This window comes from Calidris pugnax, unplaced genomic scaffold, assembly GCF_001431845.1.
Source record: "Calidris pugnax isolate Ruff unplaced genomic scaffold, ASM143184v1 scaffold76, whole genome shotgun sequence".
Classification (NCBI taxonomy): Eukaryota; Metazoa; Chordata; class Aves; order Charadriiformes; family Scolopacidae; genus Calidris; species Calidris pugnax.
This window is the reverse complement of record NW_015090827.1, coordinates 1637203-1660460: the sequence shown is the minus strand read 5'-3', so window position 1 is coordinate 1660460 and position 23258 is coordinate 1637203. Positions and strand designations below refer to the sequence as shown.

The following is a 23258-nucleotide window of genomic DNA, read 5'->3' as shown; positions in this document are numbered from 1 at the left end:
GCCTCATGGGGACTGTGGCACTGCTGAAGGCACGCTCAGGACATGGGGCACCTGGAGCTCCTGATGGCTGGAAAATGAAGAGCTCGGACGCTGTCGCACCTGGGGAGCGGTTGAACGAGGCTTTCCAGGGTCATCCCTTTTAGTTTACCCCTCTGAGTTTCACCACCATCCTACTTGAAACACAGGCAGGTTTTTGGCTTGTGCTTTTCCTCGGCAATTGGTTCAAGACCATGTGGCAGTATAAGGTGAGAACCGTAGCAATTTTCTTAGCAGCCTTAATAAGGAAAAAACCCCACCCACTGAAGCCTGTTTTCACAAAATAAAGTGCAATAGGACAGACTTTCAGACTCATATCTAAATATCCTGGCTTCCAAATATTCACCAAGTGTTGTATTTGTATTCCAAGACAATTATGCTATTTTCTCTCTGTAATTTTTCCCTTCTTAGTGGTATTATTAAAATAATCCAGGATTGGTTTTTGTTGTTTATAAGTGGACTGCTATTATCCATTCATTTATGACAAGGTGACAGTATTTACTTATCTAGTTTGCAGATAGGCACCACATAATCTGTTTTTGTGTTCATTTGAAAAGACGTGGCTGGGTGAAGGCTCCGAGTCTGCTTTGCTCTAACTGCTGTTTTCTAGGTCAGGGAAATGCAGCAAGAAGAGAAAGGCTGTGCTGTCTCTCAGATCAGCCGAGCACACGCGGCGGATGCGGGGCAGGTAAGAAAGGAAGAGGATCCAGCAAGTGGGAGGGTTTTACAAGAGGCAGAGACTGGAAAACCGCTGAGAAGCGGAGGAGGGAGATACGCTGCCAGCCCTCGCAGGCGATGGAAGAAACCTCTGAGGGACACAGAGGAGATTGTGTACAATTTGCTGCAAACCAGAGGGTCATTAATTCACTGGACTGGAAACAAATATAATAAGGGCCATCCTGCAAAGATATATAGTGGGAAAGGGAAGATGCATTTATGAATCCTTTTAATTTATCTACTGTCTCCCTCTAATAGAATTAAAGACAATTAATTAGTTCATTGTTCTGGTTTATATTGTAATAAATCTGGCTTTGAGATCCTCTGCCTTTTCAGTATCTTTACGAAACTCACTTTAGGGAAAATGCTGGAAGATCCACCTCGAAGCTATGACGAACTCGATACCCAATTATAAACGCAAAAACCTCACCCCTGAGCTACACTTTATCCACACGAAGGTGACAAGTTCCCTGTCTGCACCACCAGCCTCAGGCCAGCCTAAAACCCACCCCCGGGAGCCATAAGCCCTGAGGCCAGCCAGAGCGGGCATCGGCAGGGCTGGCGATGGGCTGGTGGCAGCCACTGGCCTGCGTGCCAAGTGGTACGTGGCCAAACATGCCCAGACAGGCTGTCTGGAGACAGTCTGCAAACTGTCTGGGAGGCCGAGCCTGCCGTACTTGTGGTCATCCCGGGTACAGCCGTGGGCTTGCCCGGGGCCGCTTATGTGTCAGTTTCACGCCGACTCAGGAACTAAAACGGCATTAACAGAATTTGGTTGAAAGCACAGCTCGTTCTCGGGACGTGCCAGAATGAGGCCTTGGTGTACGGCCACCGGGTGAAACATCCCTCGCTCACGGGGATGAGCACAGCTCTGGGCAGGAGCGCAGGGCTTGTCGAGGGGCTGCTGTGAAGGTGTTGGGCATCCTTCTGCCACCTGTCCCGGTGTCCTACCACCACGATGGAGGCATCTCCCCGGCTTAACAGCACCAGTCAGCAATGGCTGGTGCGGTCAGAGGGGGCTGCAAGGCTCCGAGGGGGCCGCAAGGCTCCGAGGGGGCCCTCAGTCCCTGTGAGGGGACTCGGAAGCCGCCAGCCCACCTGAAGGGAAAACCTGAGCTAAACCGGGCCCCTCGCAGGGGGGTTCAGCATCTTTCTGCCATCTGCCTGGGCATCCTCCTACCATGCTGGAGGCATCTCCCCGGCTTAACAGCACCAGTCGGCAATGGCTGGTGCGGTCAGAGAGGGCTGCAAGACCCCGGGGGGGCCCGCAGTCCCTGTGAGGCGACCCGGAGGCCACCAGCCCACGGGAGGGGAAAACCTGATCTAACCCGAGCCCCTCGCAGGGGTGAGGCGGTACCGGCCCCGAAAGGCCCGCGCCCCGTCGCTGCCCGAGGCCGCATCTCCGGTGCTGGGCGCGGAGCCCGCAGCCCCCGCGGGGCCGTGCCGGGCCGGTCCGGGCGATGACGGGGGCCGCAGCCGGGCCGGGCCGGGTACAGCCAATGGGCTGTCGGCGCCGAGCGCCCCGTCCGCGCCTGGGAGAGCGGTGACGGCCGGCGCTGGCGGGCTGGTGCGCAGGCGGGGAAGCTGCCTTGCCGCGGTCGGAAGGGAGGGGAGGGGAGGGGAGGAAGGGAAGGGACGGGAAGGGAAGGGAAGGGAAGGGGGTGGCCGCGCCGGGCACAGCATGGCTGCCAAGGTAAGTCACCGCCGGCGGGCGGGGAGGCGGCGGGGCGCTCGGTGCGCGCCAGCCCGGCCGTTGGGCGGCGGGGAAGGGGCCGCGGCGGGAGGCGGGCGGCTGCCGGCTTTGACCTCGGGCCTGTCCTTGGCGAAACTCGGCGGGTGGCGCCTCCTTCCTCCTCGCGGTTCCACGGCCGCCGGCCCCGGGGGAGGAAGGAGGGTGGGCTGCGGGGGCGGCCTTCCCCCCCAGCTCCATGCCGGCGGGCGGGGAGCGGGGCCTGCTCTCCGCTGGAAACCCACCATCTGCCTCCCGCTGCCGGGGAGGCGGCGCTGGGTCCCGCCGTGCCGGCGCCGCCGCGGCTCGGTGAGGCCCGAAGCGGTGCGGGTGCCCCCCGCGGCTCCTTCCCCCAAACCCTGCCCGCATCCCGGCCCGGCGAGGCCGCGGCTCCTGTTAGGCCCAGCCGTGCCTCTGTCAGTACCCCGCCATACACCCCCGATGTATAGATGCGTAAAAAAAATACATACGTGTTATATATACACTTATTTTTGGAGGAGAGAAGGCTGTGGGTCCTTGGGACAGGACCTTGGGCTCGCCATGCCCACAGCAGGCAAAATGTGGGCCCTGACCCGCTTGTAGGCCCGAGTGTGACAGTCCCTTTTTGCTTCTTCCATTTTCTCTATACACCTCTTTTTTTCTTTTTTTTTTTTCACCTTCTGTTTTCACATCTGATTATAATTTACAACCAGTTTCACGTCTCTCTGCTCTCCTCTCAGGTTGATACCTGCTAGTTAGGCTTTTCAGAAGGGTAAATGAATTGAAATAGTTTTATCAGTTGTTTAATAGCACACTTCCAGAAAAAAAAAAACAAATTACCCATTAGCTGGATCAAGGCCATGTAAAAATAGGTATTCCACTTCTAAGGCAGATGAATTTGTATGTAATATTGTTGTTTCAAAACTTACTAGTAGGTTTCATTCAGTTTCTTTTTTGAATACTGAGGCTTGAGAAAAAAATGGGTCACATGGGTCAGTGGTGAAACTTACATCGAGAAAACAGAACTTCCCCAAACAGCGTGAAGCAGCACATGTGCTCAGTCTGGCCAGAGTTGTACGCTCCTCTCTTTCAGTTAGTCCCTCACAGAGCTGCTCCTGTCAACACCTTCCTCACTAAGAGCCTCCTTATCTGAAACGCACACTGCTCTAATGGACTGGGCAACATATGAGTCTTCTGCTGGGGTGTATGAAACAGTCATCCCCAAATTTTATGTTTATTATTTATAGATCTTAGCCGTCCTGCCTAGCTTTTCTTTTTTGGTTGCCCACTGGTCCGTACACGCAGCACATCAGTTGCATCTTACCAAACTCTTGGTGTTACAAGACTTAAAAGTCTTCCATTCGCCCCATTTATGAACCGTCTACTTGCCTTTCCTCTCCAAGTAGCAGTTCTTAATCCTCAATGCCTTTGAATCTGTGCTGCTCACATACACTTAAAAAATGTTGCATCTGTAGTTAGTGTTTCTCTGACCTGGTATACATGTGTGCCCCGTGCTACACCTTTGCATGTGGTCTTTTTCCTTTTGGCTTCGCTTATTTCACAATTCAAATCACCAAAATCTTTACAAGCGCTTGTTGTAAAGGCCCAATGCTTAAGGAGAAACTGATCGGAATATCGTATGTTTCTGATTACATCAAGCTTGGCAGAGAGATACCTGAGAAAAAGAAGAATGGCTTGTCACTAGTGTCAGAAGCATCCTTGGTGCATCGCAAGGCAGAGACACAGCAGTTTGTGCTGCAGGGTTTACAGCCCTCATGTACCTTCTGCAGGCTTGAATGTGTTTGGAAAAAAAAAAATAGAGCCGGGAGCAGCCAGAATGGATTAATTATTAAGTTACCTTGTGAGACTTGAAGGGTTTTTATCTTCCTGAGGTGAAATAGTTGCTGTTAAACACAGATGAATTTCTATTTTTATTGAAGTCAGTGGCAGAATGTAAGTAGTGTTTTGTGCTCCTAACGGTAACAGCTGAGCTGGGTTCTGCAAGCACACCTGTGAATGACTTTGCCATGGAAAGAGCTCCCGGGCCTGAAGTTATTCACATGTGCTTGCAGGCACGGGCCTTGATTTGTGTTCTAACTTCCTCACTGATGCATCTCAGTAATGTTTGCCTTTTTCACCTCAGCCAAACAATGGACTGGTGAGTCGAGTGATTTTTCTAAAATCCCTTTAGTGTCTTGTCCTTGCCAGTATCCTGCATGACCGCTTCATTTCATTTTTTTAATTACACCGTCTTAGGCATATGAGTGCTTGGGATTGAATGTAATTGTTCTTTGCTTGCAAGAGTTTAAATGTTGACATTGACGTGACTCTAGGAATTCAGCCTGTCAAAAGGAAAACCCAAACAGGATACTGTTAAGGCTGCGTAGTTAAGCACTCAGGTATCAAGAAATGGGCAAAGCTTTTATGCATGGGATCTTTAGTGTCCATCCCAGTACCATTTAATTTTCTTCACTCTGTGTTACTCAGTCTCTTACAATTTATACAACGTTTTTCTGATTTGTGCAATATGTATATTGCATATCAGTGGCTTTTCTGAATCTTTGAAAACGTTGTCTGAAAGTGCTTTGTGAAAACTGCACTCTAAATTATATTTGCACAAATTGCCAATAGAAACTGCAGGTGAGATGTTCCAGGAGATTTTTACCCCATTGGTAATGAAAATGCCGTCACAGGTACTGGTTTCTTTTTCTGAATTGCACAGAAAACAGCCTATTTGGAAAGTCTTTCTGTTAACACATGCACGGAGCAATAATGACATTTTATCTAGTGTGTCATGCTTTATTTCTTCATTCTGAGTGTTTAATGACGGAATAGTTTTTCTGCCCTTGAGCCAGATGCTTCTAAAGAGAAGTGAGGTGGTCTGGCTAATGCCATGAGTGTGTGCCAGTCACCCGCTGTGTGTTTTACAGCAAAATTCCCTGTGCCTGTTGAGTGAATGTAAGCTACCCTTGGTCTGGATACCGCTGCACCATTCTGTATTGTATTGCATGTGCCACCTGTAGCTTGCTGCCTTTTGTAAAGTCCTACTGCTTGCTAAAATGTAAACTTATTTTTGGTGGAAAGTTCCAAGGTGCTTCTCAGTGAGACCTTGTCGCGTAGCTGACTTTGCCTTTGCCACTGTGCTACTTTGCCCGTTCAACATAAGGTCGGAAACTGATACTTGTAATAGCAGGTAGTAGATAGAATATTTTTAAACTTTGTATTTCATAACCACTAAGCTACACTCAAAACAGTTAAAAATTGCGTCAAAGAAAATTCCAAATTTGAATGATTTCAGTAGAGAAATTAAACCTTAGAAACTGTGTGAAAACTGTGGGCTTAGCATGGAAGCACTTGTACCCCATTAAACTTCCATCTCTGCTGTGGACAACGTGTGAATAAATTTTGATATTTGTTTTGAACTGCACAGTAGTGATATAGGACATGATTTTGAAGTACTGTGGTGCATCCCTCTTTTTCTAATGTAATTGTTTCTTGATGCATGTGTGATCTTTGATCCATTGGGCACATCCTGGTTGCCTCCATGACCCGGAATGTAAAAGTTATTTTAAAATTATTGTCTTATGAACAAAGTGAACACAAATATCACATGCTAAAAAAGCTTGTTGTAAAATAACTGTTCGAGTAAAGGCATGACCCTTCCACCAGTACCTGGTGGGACTGCTTGCATGCTTAATACTAAGTGCATGCTTAAGTCTTTTGAAAAACAGGTGCCTGACTCTCAGAAATATATCAATAAGGTAACAGAAAGAGATTTGCTGCTGACTTTACTTACATGAGAATATTTGGGAAGTTTCTAATGCAAGGTAAAGAAAATTTGTTATGCAGTATTGGTATATTTAACAATTTTTTATTCTCTTTCTGCTTGTGTTTTTCTGAAAGTGTTTACTATGGAAACTGTATCGATGCAGTTACATCTTCTTTCCAGTTACTGCCATATTTACCTTTAAAATCCTAAACCTTGTCACATCAAAAAAAGTTAGTCCCCATCACAAGCTGCTTGTAAGTCTTGGTGTTAATATAGTCAGGTGTTTCCCACTGAACACCCCAGTCCTGCAAGATGCATCACCTTGATGGAATTAATTGGGGTTCTGTGAAGGATTGATGCCTCTGGCCCTGGCTCTGTGAGCCTTGTTGTGTGCAGAAATGACCCAGTGCCTGTGCTGGGCCATGGGTGTTCATGAGGTCTGGGGAAGCGATGGCTGAAACACAAACACCGTGGCAATGCGGTTCTAAATAAATGTGATTCCAAACCATGCTGGAACTATTAGATCACAGAATCCCAGAATGATATGGGGTTGGAAGGGACCTCTGCAGATCATCCAGTCCAACTCCCTGCCAGAGCAGGGCCACCCAGAGCAGGTCCCACAGGAACGTGTCCAGGGGGGGTTGAATGTCTCCAGAGAAGGAGACTCCACCACCTCTCTGGGCAGCCTCTGCCAGGGCTCTGCCACCCTCACGGGAAAGAAGTTCCTCCTCATGTTGAGATGGAACTTCTGATATTCAGGTTTGTGCCCATTACCTCCTGTCACTGGGCATCACTGAAAAAGACTGGCCCCATCCTCTTGACACCCACCCAATCCTTTACTCCCCTTCCCTCTCCTCCCTGCCATTGTTTGTGTGTTTGGTTTCATTTGCTTTCTTTTACTGCACAAGGCTTTTGCTCATGGCACTTACCCTCAGGAGAACTGCTCGAGTCCCAATCCCACAAGGTGCACCATGAGTTATGGGTGGCAAGAATAATCCCAGGGAAGGCACTCGTGGTGCCACTGTCCTGTGGAAACAGTCCGTAGAGCTCTCTTCTGCAGCAAACACCAACTTACCCCGAAAGGGAGCTTTATTACGCTGGGGATTTTGTCTCAAAATTGAGATTATCTGTTCCTTTGTGCTACTATTCCCGCCCCTCCAACCCTGCTTTCTTTATCAGAGCGAGAGGAGATGGTGGCAAAGGTTGATTTATGTCTTTAAGAGGTTCAAGAGGTTCTGATGGGATCACACGTTGCAACTGCCAGTGGTCTGAAGAAGTTTTTGAAACATGCCCTTTCCCATTCTGGTGTCCCTGTAAGAGGAATTGCAGAGTGACCCCACTTTGTGTGTAGTTCTGGGGGAGTGTCACCGGTGCAAACAGTGATGTGTACATCCTTATGTGAGTCCCAGCTGTTGTGATACCTGCTGAAAAGTATTTAAAATTGTCTGGGTCTTAACCACATCGGGAAATTAATTCCTCTTCCTATGCAGCTGTGTGTCCCAGGAGGTTGGAGGAGCTCTTCCAAATGTGCTTCAAATGACCTGTTAGAGGCATGATCCTGGCCCTGTAGAGACATTTACAGCCCTGAATGATAACAATCTCTCTTCTGACCAGCTTGTTTAGGCCAATATTTATTTTATTTATCTATGTTGTCCAAGGAGTTTGACAAGGAGGTATGTGATACTGTATATCCTGGAAGATGGCATGAAGGTGCTGCCTAATTTAGCTTCTTTTTTTGCTTTTAATCTGTGGAACTGCTGCTGCTTTGGCTGTCGAATGGCTTGACCAAACCGAATAGAGCCTGGATGTTTGTACGGCCCCAGACCTAACCTTGGATGAAGCCCCTCAGCACTGCTGGGGCTCTGCTAATCGTGCTGGTTTGCTTCGGCTGCAACCCCCTCTTCAGAAACAGCAGCTGATGTTTTCTGGCACTAGATACCTAAGTATCTAGTAAAACCTAAAGGTGCATATTTTCTGGTGCATTCTCTTTCTGGAAAGTATCTGTATCTCAGTCATTCGCAGGGAGATAAAGAGGTCCTTAGAAAAATACTCTATCTTCGATTGCTTTGGAATAAAGCAATTTCAACCAAAGCTTTGTTAAAACACTTAAAGGAACACTGCAAATGCATTTTTCATAACATTTTAAAATAATTTCATGCTATTTACAATACCTCAGAAACGTGCAATTGCAATTATATTCTTTACCAAAAATGTTACTTGGCCTGCACAAACCCCAGTGTGTTAAAGGATGAAATTGCTTGTAAGGAGTGGGTTGTTGGCATTTTTCTTTTTCTCTAAAGACGAAAAAAAAAAAAACCAGGAAACGTTGAGAGAGAGTGGAGAAGTGCACTTGTGTGCACCAAACTGTGTACGTTTAGAGAAGAAACAGAAGATGTATAGCTTGTGGCAAGCCCGAGCACATTCCTCCTGTAGGATACATGTGAGGTGCGTGACCTCAGCTGCTGGATTCCCGTGCTTGTGATGCCTTGCACGCCTGGGCAGCCCACAGGAACTCTTGTGTGCTCACCAGTAAGCTTGCTCTTGAAGATCTGCCTTACTCACTGGCTTGCTCTTGGCCAGGTGAGAACTAGAGCCTGGAATTTAGGCTGAGATGACTTTTTGGTGTTCGCTAGATCGCCAACTTCTCCAATGCCAAAGATTTTATCTGCTTGCCTTTGGAAGTCGATTTAGGAAACCTATCTGTGGTGTGGAAATAAGAAGGTGGGGATCTTCAAACGGCGAGACTTGCATTTCTATCTCAGGCAGGGACACTGGGGGACCGGGGATGGGCCAGACCCTGATGGGCACCCATCTGGGATAGGGAGAAATTTGGATTCTCTGTTGTCAGTGGAGTTTGTGCATTTTGCATGAGTGATACCCCCGCGTGCTGGGGCTTGGTAGGGCTGATATTGAGCTGTGCTTGATGCTGAATCCAGCTCTGCCAACGCGTGTTAAGGGGGGTTCATGCATGGTGGCCTGGACAGAGCCGGGGGGGGGCTGCTCAGTGGGTCTGAAACATCTATATGTCCTTGGCCAGACCTGTGGCAGTTCTGGATGTGCACCTTGGTGGAACTTCTGGAATCCTAAAACTCTTAAACTGCATGTGCCTTTCTGCTTGCGGATGGATTGGGTTTTGCATCATGCTGTGATGGTCTGACCCTCGGAGCAAAGTGGAGTTTGCAAATGCACAAACACACAGTTTTGTTTGTAAAGAGTGCACTGAGATTGGCAGACTTGTGCCCAGACAGCCAAGCCTTTTAAACATAATTCTTAAATCTTAGTGTCATCACGACTTCCATAGCCTTAAGAGGTTACTGGTTTGTTTTTGGAGTCCTGGGCCAGGCTGGACCAGGCCTCTGGGACTGATTCTTTGCCTGTTTTGCCTTCCTAATCCTGGACTGATCGTCTCTCTGCGCTGATGCTGGGACTGAATTCCTGTAGCTGTTCTGGTGGTTGGGTTGGCCTGAAGAGGTACCTCTTTGTTTTCCACTGAACCTCCAGGTCACTGTGTTTTTAAAAGCCAGTGGTAGCCATGAAGCTGTGATTGAACTTGGCTAATACTAAGCAGTCAGTAGCAATACTAGGGTAATGTCATGCTGCTGGGATGAATTAGAGTGGGTAACTGACTTGGGAAAAAGTAGCACAGCTATTACATACAAATATGTATATATATGAGTTGGTTTTGTTTGCTTTAAATCAGATCAGTTCTCTAATACATTTCACAGCCAAGCAGCATGAGGAGTTACATGGATGGCATGTTCTAATGTAGCACTGAACGCAGAAATACCTTGAGCTGGAAACCTCTGAAGAGCTATCTTATATAGAATCATAGAATTGTCGAGGTTGGAAGGGACCTTTGAGATCATCTAGTCCAATCATCAACCTAACTCTGATAAAATACCATCACTAAACTGTGTCACTAAGCACTATGTCAGCCTGGCTTTTTTAAATCCCCTCCAGGGATGATGATTCAACCACTTCCCTGGGCAGCCCATTCCAAGGCTTAATAACCCTCAGTGTAAAAATTTCTCCTAATATCCATCCTAAACCTCCCCTGGCACAACTTGAGGCCATTTCCTCTTGTCCCATCGCCTGTGACTTGGGAGAAGAGACCGTCCCTCCCTGGCTACAGCCTCCTTTCAGGGAGCTGTAGAGAGTGAGAAGGTCTCCCCTCAGCCTCCTTTTCTCCAGGCTGAACACCCCCAGCTCCCTCAGCTGCTCCTCGTAAAGGCTTGTTCTCCAGACCCCTCGCGCAGACTAATCATCACCTCCAAATATCCAGGCAGAGAAAGACCTCACTACCCTTCAGTCCAACCTCTTCCTGTCCTGTACTAATTATTTAAATGCCAGTGGGCAATGGCCAGTTTAAGCGTTGAGAAGAGGGAAAGTCAAAAATGGAACTGAAACACCAAGAAAAATCTGTGGCCGTTTTCCTCTCCAGTATTCATACAAAACTCTTTGGAATTCTTTTGTCCCATTTTCTCTCTGTAGCTCAGAATGATATTTTTTTAAAAAGGACTGAGCATTTTTAAAAGGAATACTGCTGTGAATTTTCCATGGAAGCAGAAATAAAAAACTAGACTGCCCTTGCAAACGGTTTAGCATTGTCTTGGTTTTATTTGTTAAAAGATGTGACTCCGCTTGGCTTATTGATGTATTCAGATGGGAACTGCCTGGGCTGCAGAAGGAATAGCTGCCCCGTTTGACAAGTTTCTGGTTGTATTTTGCCTTGATTAGCCTGGCTGGTGCCTACACGTTTTTCTAGCAGTGCACACAGAGAAGAGGACTGCACCCTTAGCCCGTAGGAGTCAGGCAGCAGGTGAAATCCCAACTCTCTGAGGCTTTTTAATCCCGTTAGAAATGTGTGAGAGTGAAGGGGAGTGACCTTCGTGGTGAAGATGATGGAACCTTGCACGCAATACAATAATTCTTATGATTTTTTTACTTAGCTGGGTAGTAGATGAATTATTGATACACGTGGGAATTGTGAAGCACTGTGGCATTTTATTAATTATCCATATTAAAACGTATAAAGGTTAAAATGAAAAACCTCTCTACAAAGAGGTTTCATGCATTTGTGTGCTCACTGGTAGCCAGTCCGTGTTAGCATAAATAACCTTGGTGCCTTGTTCATCCCTTCAGCAGGAGACCCAATCTCCAAGGCTTTGCACCAGAGCTGGAGGGAGGTTTATATCCCTCTGGGAGCAGGGACCTGGAACCTTTTATAGGAGTCATCATTGTGGTTTGTTTTTTTTTTTTAATCCAGATACCATATTTGGAAAATTTACCCGGTTTGAGTTTATTGTATTAAATGGTGCTACTGCAACTTGTGTTTGCTTTGGTTCTTCTGAAATGTTTCTATTCTTTCGTGACACATTTCTCTTTACTCTTCACATCTCCTGTCTGTGGGATAGAAACTGTTTTTGTCCCCACAGCAGCCTTTCTTATTCCTGACAGTCCATGTTCGCAGTGAATAGGACGGAGAACTGCTCTTGAAACTGTTAATTTTTACTCCACAAACTGTCCTTATGGCAGGTGCAGACTTCCCAACCATATTAGTGCTGTTTGAATTATTGCTACTTCTCTTTGATCAAAAATAGGTGCAAATTGTGAAAAAAAAGATGTTAACAACACATCTTATTGCATAATGCTAGATTAATTGAATTTGGGGGTCTGGAATGTCTGACAGCAGAACAGACATATCAGGAACCCAAATGGTTAATGACAAGTTGTAAAATGAAGAAAAGTCTTTCAGAAACTGACATTTTTAAAGCACATTAAATGCTTTTTGAACCAGCATATCTTATGTTCTAAAAGTTGCCAGAATACAGAATTAAATTGACCTGCTAAGGTCAAATATTTGCTAAGCCAGCAACAATAACCCTACAGTTGTAGTTACCTGTAGAACTATCGTTAGGTTATATTGAGATTAGCCCACAAATGATGTAGCTGGAGCTTGCTTGTGTCTTCCATTCTAAACAGAAATGTTAAGAAAATAATTTTCCTTGAAGGGTAGTCGCATGTAGTCTTTAATTTTTTTCCAATCTTCAGGTCCCACAGATAATAGACCTTCAAACTCTTGAAGTGTAGTTTTTAATAATATTTTCATCAGTATAAAAATTTCAAGGCTTTTAAAGGCTATTTTTGAAATTATGGGGACCTATCAGAAGGGTAATACATGTGCTTTTTACAACCATGTCCTTGATAATTAGGGCAATTGAAGAATTGCAAAGAGCAACCCTAATTCCAAAGCTGGAATATGGAAGAAGGTGTTGTGTAGCTGGATGACCATGATTATTAGTTAACCTTATCAATAGGTAGAAGCAGACCTTTTTTTGCCTCCTCCTTCAGATGCCATTACGTTAATTAGTGTTCTGGAGTATTAAAACCTTTTTCTGGAGTATTAAAGCAGTTAAACAACTGTTGAGCAAATTTAAAGCAACATTTCTGTGCAGTCGTGGAACTGCTCAGGGAGCAAAGTGCCAGGGGATCAAGGTCAGAATATTTCTGATCCAGTTGAACAAATTTTTCTTAAGCTGAAAACTTTAGAAAAAGGTCAAGAACAGTGATTTGATGTATTTGAATTCCATTCGTTACTTTCATGATAGAGTTTCTTCTTTCTCTCTCTCCATTTGTGACACTCCAGTCTTGTTGGTGCTTCCTTCATAATTGAAATGGATTTACTGGAGTTCAGATTGTTGTGGAAAATGCCATTGACCATAGATTTTTTCCAGCTTCATGCACAATTTTGTATTTATCTTTCCACATATTTCAGTTTCTGGGGGTGAATGCTACCTGATCTTTATTCACCGAAGATTTAAAAATGTTCTTTCCTGGAGCCGAGTTTCGTTTCTCTCTGAGAGGATAAGTTTAAACCTATCAGAAAATGGAAAGTTCAAAGAAGGTTCCTTGGCAGGTTGGAGTCTTTTTTTAGTGCTGACTTTGCAAGGACACGAGGAGAGAACAACAACTGGCACTCTCTGTTCCGTGTCTGTCTTTCTGACGTCGTGTACTGGGAAAAATGTGAGTGGAGTTCAGGATCTGGAGTCATAGAAGGGCACACGTTTCTCTACCTTCTTCCCGATGGTATTTGCATACGACCTAAAGATGCACTTAGTCAACAGGGGAGGATGCTTTCACAAGGATGATCCCCAGCCAAATGCCAATCATCCGGCCAGTAGGAGGCAGAGATTTTAATTTTCTTCATATTTAAGTTGCTGTCTTATCCCAATTTCTCCTGAACTCTCTCAGCCAATAGAGCCTTCACTTATTTGGTGTTTTGCCTCAGTCAATGGATATTTAATTCTGGGAAGACACCAAATGTGCCCGCTTCATCTAAGCAAAGCAGTAAATTAGAGTAGTTTTTAAGGAATAAATCAGAGCAAATCATTCAGTGCTGGAATAGCTTGAGCAGCATCTGACTGTGTCTTTCATGGAAGACTGATGGGCGTTAATCAAACTGCAGGTAACAGCTCCGAAACGCAGAGGGCTGTCAGGGGATCGTGACGCACAGATTCCAGGCCTCTGCACGAGCTCTGGGTTCAAACGTGCTCACACGTGGTTTCCTATCCCGAGAAATGACATCTCCTGCCTTCATCTTCCCGACACCCAGCTCTGTTTTTAGGACAGAAGAAAAGAGATCTGAAAATTAGCATTACTGAGCAAACAGCAGGTTATTAGCTATTATTGTCATCTTTCCGTGCCTTGGAAATACGACCTTTTTCTGCTCTTCCCTGGATCCTTGGCTACTATAAGCTCTTGGTCACGTATTTTATTATTGTACATCTTTATCGTGTTTGACAACTACCGTTTGATGGAACATCAGTGATTTAACAGATCTTTGGCAGAAGAAACCTTTAAGTGAGGCACCGAGTATGAAAAGCTATTAGAAAAAAACCGCGGTATGTAAAAATACTGTGTCTGGCTGATTCCTGCTCCCAGCCCTTTGTGCAGTCTCAATCTGACTAGAGAAATCTTCACGTGTTTAGGGGAAGAAATTTTTGAATAATTTCACATTTCCATTAAAATAGTTTTGTCACTGACATCAAGTCAGCCTTCCTCCTCCCTGTCACTTCACCTGTCTAACGCTGCTTGCCATTGTGTGTCAGTCTCACTGGAAACTACTTTGTAAAGATCAGGAATTAGTCCCGTGTTGATGCTGTTCAAAAGGAAGAAAAACACGGCAACAACAAACTTTCTACAATTGCTTCTGCTCTGTTCTCACGCCCAAAATCACTTACTGGGGCTGCATCTTTTCTTTCAAGCCTGACTGATGTGAAGCAGCAGGTTCTGCCTTTTCTGCATCGTGAACGTTGTGCAGCAAAAGTTTTGGGCTTCTCTTTTCTTCTCACAGTGAAGAAAATGATGGTGATCATAAATCTCCTGCACTTTGCTTTTGGTGCAACCTGTAGATTCAGTATCCTGGTAATGGGAAGAGACCAAACCAGAATACTGAATTCTCAAGTGGGTAGACATTCAACCCAAATACTGTATAATTAAAATAGCACTTAATATTCGATGTGCCACTGACACGTTGAGGACAGTAAACCAGCTTCGCCCCTTTTTCTTGTGGATACACGAGGAGGGAAAGAGGGTACTCAACTTTTGAAAATGGTGGAAGGAGCTGAGCAAACTGCACACAAAAAGATTGACAAATACACTATTTTCCTTCAGTGTTTTTAGAAAGTTATATGCAGAATATGTGTCTACAATTCTTTGGTGGCTTTGAATTGTGGGGGTCACTTTGTGTCGTGTGTGACCCACAATTGGATTGAACAAAGGGTTAGATAAGGAGAAGGAGTATGAGGTCTCCTGGCTTTTCTGTGTGCTGTGTGAAGGGTTCCTGGGCTGGCACAGGGTGTGAAAATGGTGAAGAGTAACCCCTGACTGAGCACCCAGCGTTTTCATGAGGCGAAGCATTAATTTTTCCATTTCCAAGGGCTGGTTCAACTGTTCAGGAAGAAGGTTTTGGAATTTTACTATGTTTTTAGAAAGTTATATGCAGAATATGTGTCTACAATTCTTTGGTGGCTTTGAATTGTGGGGGTCACTTTGTGTCGTGTGTGACCCACAATTGGATTGAACAAAGGGATAGATAAGGAGAAGGAGTATGAGGTCTCCTGGCTTTTCTGTGTGCTGTGTGAAGGGTTCCTGGGCTGGCACAGGGTGTGAAAATGGTGAAGAGTAACCCCTGACTGAGCACCCAGCGTTTTCATGAGGCGAAGCATTAATTTTTCCATTTCCAAGGGCTGGTTCAACTGTTCAGGAAGAAGGTTTTAGAATTTGACTACGTTTTTGACAGTTGATGACAAAAAGAAATGAAACTGAATGAAATGAAAGTAATTTTAGGGTTTATTTTTTTTAAAATTCCTATCTTCAAATCGGAATGCTTAATTGGTGTCCTGCCTTTTGACAGTTGATGACAAAAAGAAATGAAATTGAATGAAATGAAAGTAATTTTAGGATTATTTTTTTTTAAAAATTCCTATCTTCAAATCAGAATGCTTAATTGGTGTCCTGCTCTGAGGACATCATCTTCGTTTCCACTGCAACCAAACGATCTCATAAAAATATTGGGAGAGCTATCCAACAGAAGTAAATTTAGCGTTTTAATGGAACAGTTATTGCTTTATGCAAATATATGTAATAAAATAGGCTCACAGATAAGAAGCCAAAATTATTCAAGCTAAAATCAGAATAGTTTCTAATTAAAATGTATTAAAATGCTGGAAATGTTTCCGCAGTTTCTTAAGGAGATGAGAAGCTTTTAATTATTGTTGTCAGGTACCTTACAACTTCTGCAAATTATGGAGAGTTATTGTGAACTCTGTAATAATTTTGACTGAGTTGCAGCAAGTCAGTGGCAGATAAGCCTTTAGTGTTACAGTCACTGCCGTACATGAATGATTTAGCTCTGCGTTGGATTATTTGATATTCCCCCATGAAATGGCAGATTATTTCCAAGTACCCTCTTTGAGAGCTTGGACTTTCTGGTTCTTAGCAAGAACGAAGGCCACATGCCCAGAGTGGCTGGTGGCTACTGTGGAATCTGCTGATATTTAAGCACCGAGCATTTGTTTTATTATTAATACTGAAGGTAAGAATTGTAAAATAAAGTGTTAAACTGCCTTTCCTCTGTAATTGCCCTGTCCTTGGGGGGATCATCTAATAATTTGTGATGGAAGTTGGACAAACAGTGACACCATTCAAAAAGAAAGAGAGCGTGTTTGCAGGCTCCTGTTTTGGCATATGGATTTTGAGATGATGGGTAAAAATCCTTAAGGGAGAGAGATATATTTTGCTATTTGCAAGTCCAGGTTTTCCATAGTCAGATGTTGACTACTGTGTTTTACCCGGGAAAGGAGGGTTGTTACTGTGACTCCTTGAGCTGTGGAAGAGTGTGGGCATGCTCCCCGTGACCCAATATATTAATGTGCTGAGTGTTACGTGGGAAGGGAAGGAAGGATAAAGAAAAGGAAAGGAAAGGGAAAGGATAAGGAAAAGGAAAAAGGAAAGGATAAGGCAAAGTAAAGGAAAAGAAAAGAAAAAGGAAGGAAAGGACCTATGGTTTTTTTTCTTATTGTCTCAAGTACCACAGTGCTATTATTTGCCCAAGCACGCATTGGAATGCTGCTGGTATTTTTGTTAGCTATGAGGAAGGGTTCCTGACTGCAGGACTTCGGGGTTTTTCTTTGAGTCTCATCATTTCTGGCCTTTAATAAGTTTGCTTTGTGTGTGTGTGGTGCTGTTTCCATTGTGCAGTCGTCTTTTGTTCTTTTTGAGGTTGTGGAGTTGGATCCGTGCAGACGTAGGGATTCACACCCCCTCCCACACCCTTCCCAGCACTCCGAGCTGCTGAGGTGTAGCGTTTTGAATAGCGTTGAATAGGTGGATTTGATTATAAATAGGATCTTGAAAAGTGAACTTCTGTGTTCAAAGAAGAAAACACAACACCGAAACAAAATACATTTACCTGTCAGTTATTCCTACATAATCCCTGTCACACAATTATTAGCCAAGACATGTAATGTATAGGAACTTTTCTCTAGCTCATTTCTTTTACTTGCTCAGTCACAAGCACAAAGTCACAAATAACAACAGTTACTCTAGCAACAGCCTGAGACAGACCTTTCCACAAGTTTAGAGGCACCGATTGCACATCTATTTTTTTTTTTCTTTGTCACAGAATTAGTGGTTTTCTAAGAGCGAAATCATTCTGTTCCAATGCCCCTGTATGGCACTGCTCCAGGTTCGCTTTCTTCAAAGGGCAGGTTTTTGGTTATTGCTGCAAACGATCCTGCTCGCTCCCTGGGACCTTGTGTCACACTTCAGCTTCAATTGTGTCAGGGTCTGGGAGTGAAAATTGTGGAGAAACCTTTTGTACCACTGTTCAGGTTGTCTACTCCTGCCATTTTTTTGCTGCCTTGGTTCTGTAATTTACGAAGGTGTCAGATAAAGCATGGGACACTTCTGTTTAGGTCACTGTGTGCACTCTATGGCATCAGGCACAGCACAGGACTCTCAAGAAGGTCCCTGGTGGTGCAGCATCACGTCTGTTATTTGGAATCTCTTGATCATGACTTGTCTTTGTAGAAGCACCTGCTCATTTAGGCTGTAAAAGTTGCTTTGTGCCATGCCAGGGGCAGAGTGAGTGTTTGGGTGTTGGGGACTGGAGAAACCAGGAGTGGGTATCTCCGTTGAGCTGTTGGGAATCTTGAGCACAATGAGTGTGGGGACCTTGGAGAAGCTCCTTAGGAGTTTGTATGTTGTGTTCAGGAATGGCTCTGCCAGAGCTCACTGCTGAAGGTGCCACCTTGTGAGAACCACCTTGTGGGTGTTAAATGGCCTTCTGTCTTAACTGTGGCCAGTACTAAACCAGTACTGTGGCCAGTAGTAAACCAGTACTGTGGTTTATTGGGAATCTCCTTGTGTGAGAACCATCCTAGGAACAAACCAGCTGCGTTTGCTTTGGGACTTTGAAAACAGGATCAAAGCTGGCAGGTAATTGCCCAATAAAGTGGGTCTGTTGGCTTTGATGCACTTGGGGAAGTGAGGCTTCAGAAGCCGGACTGGGAATTGCCCAGGGATTTATAATTGGGACAGAGTGAAGATGGAAGTGAATAGTTTTGTTTGAGATCTGCTCTCCCTGTTAGCCAGCAAATTTTCTTCTGCTTCACCAGTGTATGGGGCAGACCCCACAACTCTCTGGTTTCAGTGGAATTATTCTGTAGCTCTGCGTACTAAATTAGCCTGTAGGATAAGAGAAGACTTTGTTGATTAGTGTTAATAACATTTCTCTTTCTTAGTAGTGACCAGCTTCTCTTACAGTGCTCCTTACCCCAAGCCTTTAGGTAGATATCCCAGATGCCATCTGGTCACACCTTCCCAGGAAAAGTCCTCAGCTCACCCTTGGGGAGGTCTGGCGAGAAGGTTTTTTTGCTCTGTGTGCTTTGCCAGGTCTCCTGCCAAGTGTCTGGTCCCCTGCTTGATGAGCTGCTCCATGTCTCACTTGCAGACTTCCCTGTGATGCCAAGTAGTAGTTCCCTTTCCATCTCAGATCCCAGTTGAGTTCTTTGACTTGGATTCCATCACGCAGAAGGAGCAGCAGTGATTTTGCTGAAGTGAATGTTGGGCTAATGAAAAAGGGACAACTGAAACTGGAGACAGTGCCCTGGACAGATGTTGCTGCAGAATCGCAGAATGGTCAGGGTTGGAAGGAACCTCTGGAGATCATCCAGTCCAACCCCCTACCAGAGCAGGTCCCACAGGAACATGTCCAGGCAGGTTTGAATGTCTCCAAGGAAGGAGACTCCTCCACCTCTCTGGGCAGCCTCTTCCAGGGCTCTGCCACCCTCACAGGAAAGAACACTGGTTTGACTTCTGATGCTGCGTGTGCTGTTGGGAAGCAACCAAGGGGAGTTTTGATTGTGGATGCTTTTTGTAGATTTCTGTAAAGAAGGAAGAAGGGTGTTTCCCATCTAAGTGAGCAAGTCAGTTATATTAAGATACAAACTGGAGCACTGGTTTAGCATAATGCTTACACAGTATTGATAGATTTCTGGTCTGAATTCAAACTTGGCCAGTAACTGTGCTTCAGCTGGTTTCCGATATTCCAGTCACTCATTTAAACAAGAATGTAAGGTCAAACCCTGGTTTGATCTCCTGTGGAGTGGCACATTTTGAGTGTATATGTATACTTCTAGCCAGAGGGAAACATTACGATGATCTAATCTGACCTCTTCCATAAACTGGGCCACATGTGTTTGAGCCTTACAGGTGGACTCAATAACTGGTGATGAAACAGAAGAATACCTCTACAAGACATGAGGTTTCAATCTTGGATTGAGGTCTTTCAGTGGTGCCAAATACATCGCGCTCTTTGGTCATGTTTAAGAATGGAAGAACTTTTAAAAAATAATCCTAATTTCAACATGAAGCTTCTAGAGCTTGTGATTACTTGTTAGGCCTTTCATCAAACATCTTGTATGTGCCTGTAGATGGTGTTCTCTAGAATTCAACAGCCTGAGCTCACAGTGTCCAGCAGGGAGAGAGAAGGTTAGACATTTTATGTTTGCCATTAGTTTAATGCTGTATCAGCATTAATCCTGATTTTCCTACTGCCATTTTTCTCTCTTGCCCTCCCATGTTGTTCTTTCCTGGGGGGAGCACACCCATTACTTTATTAGTCCTTTCGTATCTTCTGATATCATAGACCATCTGACAACCTTTTCCTTCTGCCCTGTGCATGACATTTTTGGAAATCCAGGTTTGCTTGCAAAGTTGTTTGTTTGTTTTTTTTTTTATTAAAAATGGATTGATGTGTTGAATTGACTTACTGGTTGATGGTTATTATGTTGGCAAGCAAGATTTTATCAAAGTATCCCGAAGAAAGAAAGGGAAACTCTATAGCAGGCACAGACCGAGGGGATAAATCCACTTACTTTCAAAAGCAGCAAATGAATGGCCTGATACATCAACGAGAGAAATGGTGATAGGGTTACTCCATAGCAGATAGAGAATATTTTGGGGAAAAAAAGTAATTCTCATTACTTTGGGTTTGTGGTGATAAACGTAACTAAGGTTTTACGTGGAGCTGGCTAATTGTCCAATCTGCAGAAAAAGCTAGATACTGAGCTTTCTGAATTTACCTCATCGAAAAGGTCTATGCTGTAAGTTTAAATAATTTAAAAAATTGGAAGTAGGAGGTAGAATTACCAATAAACCAAATAACTATGTTGGAGTTCAGTCTTCTAGGGCGTTGCTTCCTTGGACAATTTTGTAAGTCTGAGTATCTTATTCTTGCCATCTGTCGGTTGGGGGCTGCGTATGGTGCTCTGAGATCCTTAGATAAACAATGTTGGAAGTACAAAAATCTGGTAAAGATGGTATAATGCCAGGTCCAAGCAGAGAGGTAGGTCGAAATGGTTTGGTACTTGACTGTCTTTATGTCTCGTTAATGTTTGCTTGTTTAAGGGTTGCAGTTTTGTTGCAGTTACAACAAAAACGGTGAATGTAACTTCGTGTAAGTGTGCAATGGGTACAATAAGCATGGCCAGCTAAAGCTGTACCTGACTCCTCTAAGGTGAACAGTTATTTTCATCACTCCTGTTGTTTAAATTCTTCCTTTTAAATGACACTTTGACATCTTTTGTATAAATTATGCATATTAATATAATTGTATTTACTTGTAGGTGGCTTTAACCAAGAGAGCTGATCCAGCTGAGTTGAAAACAATATTTTTGAAGGTATGTATAAAGTAAATATTTTACTCTTTTTGCTTAAATTTTTCATATCTTTTGCTCCTTTATTGCAGCATACAACTCTTGATAGTTTTTCCAACCATTAATCATTCACTGTATTATTACCATGTTAGACTTAAATACCATTATCAGAATTGAACAATGCTCACCAAGAAGTCAGATACATTCCTGAGTGATTATTGTATTGACTCAGGAGAAGTATTACTATCTTAGAGGGAAAAAAAACCCGCATTGTTCGGAGAATGTGGTGGGAGTTCCAATATTGTTCCTACCCATGGTAAAACGTTGGTGGAGACACCTTGCTGTTAGACCATTTGGAAAATTTTTCTTCTCCCATCCTTGCTTCCTTCCTTCCTTCAGGGACACCTCAGTTTGTAGAGATGTTGGGAAGATCACCTTGCAAAGTGGTGGCCGTATTTCTTGTTTAACTAAAATTCCTTCTGTGTTGGCCTGCCATAGACATCTGCAAGTAAAGAAATGACTCATGTACTTGCTTGTGGACTTAAAAGAAGTGTGCTTTAGTGTTTTGTTGGAAATTGGCTTTCTTTGAACCATTTCCTAAATTTAAATAGCTATTTATATAGTTTATAGCAGCCTTCCAATACTTAAAGGGGGCCTACAGGAGAGATGGGAAGGGACTCTTCCAGACTGAGGGAGTTGTGGGGGTTCAGCTGGAGAAGAGAAGGCTCCGGGGAGACCTTGGAGCCCCTTCCAGTCCCTCAAGTGGCTCCAGGAGAGATGGGGAGGGACTCTGGATCAGGGAGGGGAGCCGTAGGACAAGAGAGAATGGTTTTCAACTGAAAGAGGGGCTTCTAAGCTTCCTAAGATTTATTAGTTCAGTCTCTGCATTGGTTTGGTACTCTGATATGAAAAAAGAGCACAGAAATTGGGGGGTCTGGAGAGTATCGGTGAGGTAGGTGCCATGGTGCTGCAGGGAATTGTTTTATCTGCATTATTTTTGTGAAAGTGTTGGGTGCCTGAGGGAGCTCATGTGTTTCCCAGTTCCTCCTCCACCTTCCCTCTCTCCTGCATCGTGCCCTACTCTCCGTGCACTTCTTTGCCTGTTTTCCATTGTCCCTTGTGAGCTATTATTACCAGTATGTGTAGGTGTCACTATGTATATTGCCAGTATTTATAGTTTTATCATATACTGTCAGTATTTATAGCTCTGAAATCAGATTTTCAGTTGAGAAAGCCAGAATTTAACTTATTAAGTCCTGGAACTTGTGTCTGTCAGGAGAGGAAAAAGACTCTTGAAAAAGAGTTGGATAATGTGATTATCAGAGATAAATGCTTGAGGAAGAGGAGCAAGGCAGGAGGAAGGGCGGAGGGGGAGTAGACCACTGACCTGAGAGGGTGGTAGTGTTGGGGAAGGGAATAAACACAGCAGAGACAAGCACACTAAATACCATCTCCAGCTCCTTCTTCTTCCTTCTCTGCCTCCCCTTGTACTGAAAAGAAGGGGTCTTAATAAAGCAGAGTAATGAAATAGGAGCTAAACATTTCATTCAGTGTAATGCAGAGATTGTCGTGCCCCTTGCTACTGAGAAGGGAGAAGGATGAGTGAGTGTGGTCCCTTGTTTTGCGTGATGGCCACAGCGTTAATTAAGCTGCTTGAGGTGATTGTAAGTGGGGAGACCAGTACAGTTGCTTTTGCATATTGTGGGATCTTCACTTATAAAGTAACTTGACGGGCATTCTTTCTACATCGGTTGAGAATTAACAAATATGATTTCCAGGTAGGAATAGTACTCACTGTGTAGAAATGAATATGAAGCTACCAGTTTAAATATAGCTGATTACAGTCAATTTTTAGCATATTTAATACATCAAAACCCCAATAAAATGTTTGCAAATCTTATTTAAAATGGGGTTGAACTGGTTAATACTTGACTCTCTAAAATGTATGTAAATAAGTTACCAAAAAGCCATTAAGTACTATTGTATAATATCAAATTCTCTGTGGGTATAATTGCCAAACTGGGGAAAAATACAATTGTAAAGAACCAATTTTTTTTAAACGTCTCTCCTCCCAAACCAATAGAATTGATGTTTTTCTCTTTTTGTTATGATAATTTCCAAGAGTAACTCTACTTTTTCTAAGTCTTCTACCATAACCCCTAAGAGAGTAGATTTTCGTCAAAGTGATCAAGCTGACATTTTTCCAAGGTCATTTTCTATATGTAGTATAGAGGACGTGATTGGATTTCAAATCCAGTCGAGTAAATCACAATGACAAGAAACAGGGGGACACCGAAACCTTGTGCTG

At 44.1% G+C, this 23258-nt stretch overlaps 1 protein-coding gene across 3 annotated transcripts in view; it reads left to right on the top strand.

Moving 5' to 3' along the window:
- The first annotated feature begins 2391 nt into the window (after positions 1–2391).
- SLC25A13 (solute carrier family 25 (aspartate/glutamate carrier), member 13) overlaps positions 2392–23258 on the top strand; it is an 89387-nt gene continuing 68520 nt past the window's right edge. Inside the window, exons 1-4 of one of the 3 annotated variants that reach the window (XM_014940299.1) lie at positions 2407–2446; positions 4605–4619; positions 7889–7903; positions 20921–20974. In XM_014940299.1, the coding sequence (XP_014795785.1) occupies positions 2435–2446; positions 4605–4619; positions 7889–7903; positions 20921–20974 (96 nt within the window). In that variant the 5' untranslated portion in view covers positions 2407–2434. Of the gene's footprint in view, positions 2447–4604; positions 4620–7888; positions 7904–20920; positions 20975–23258 lie in introns of all 3 variants that reach the window. The other 2 variants (XM_014940301.1, XM_014940302.1) reach the window with 2 other exon arrangements.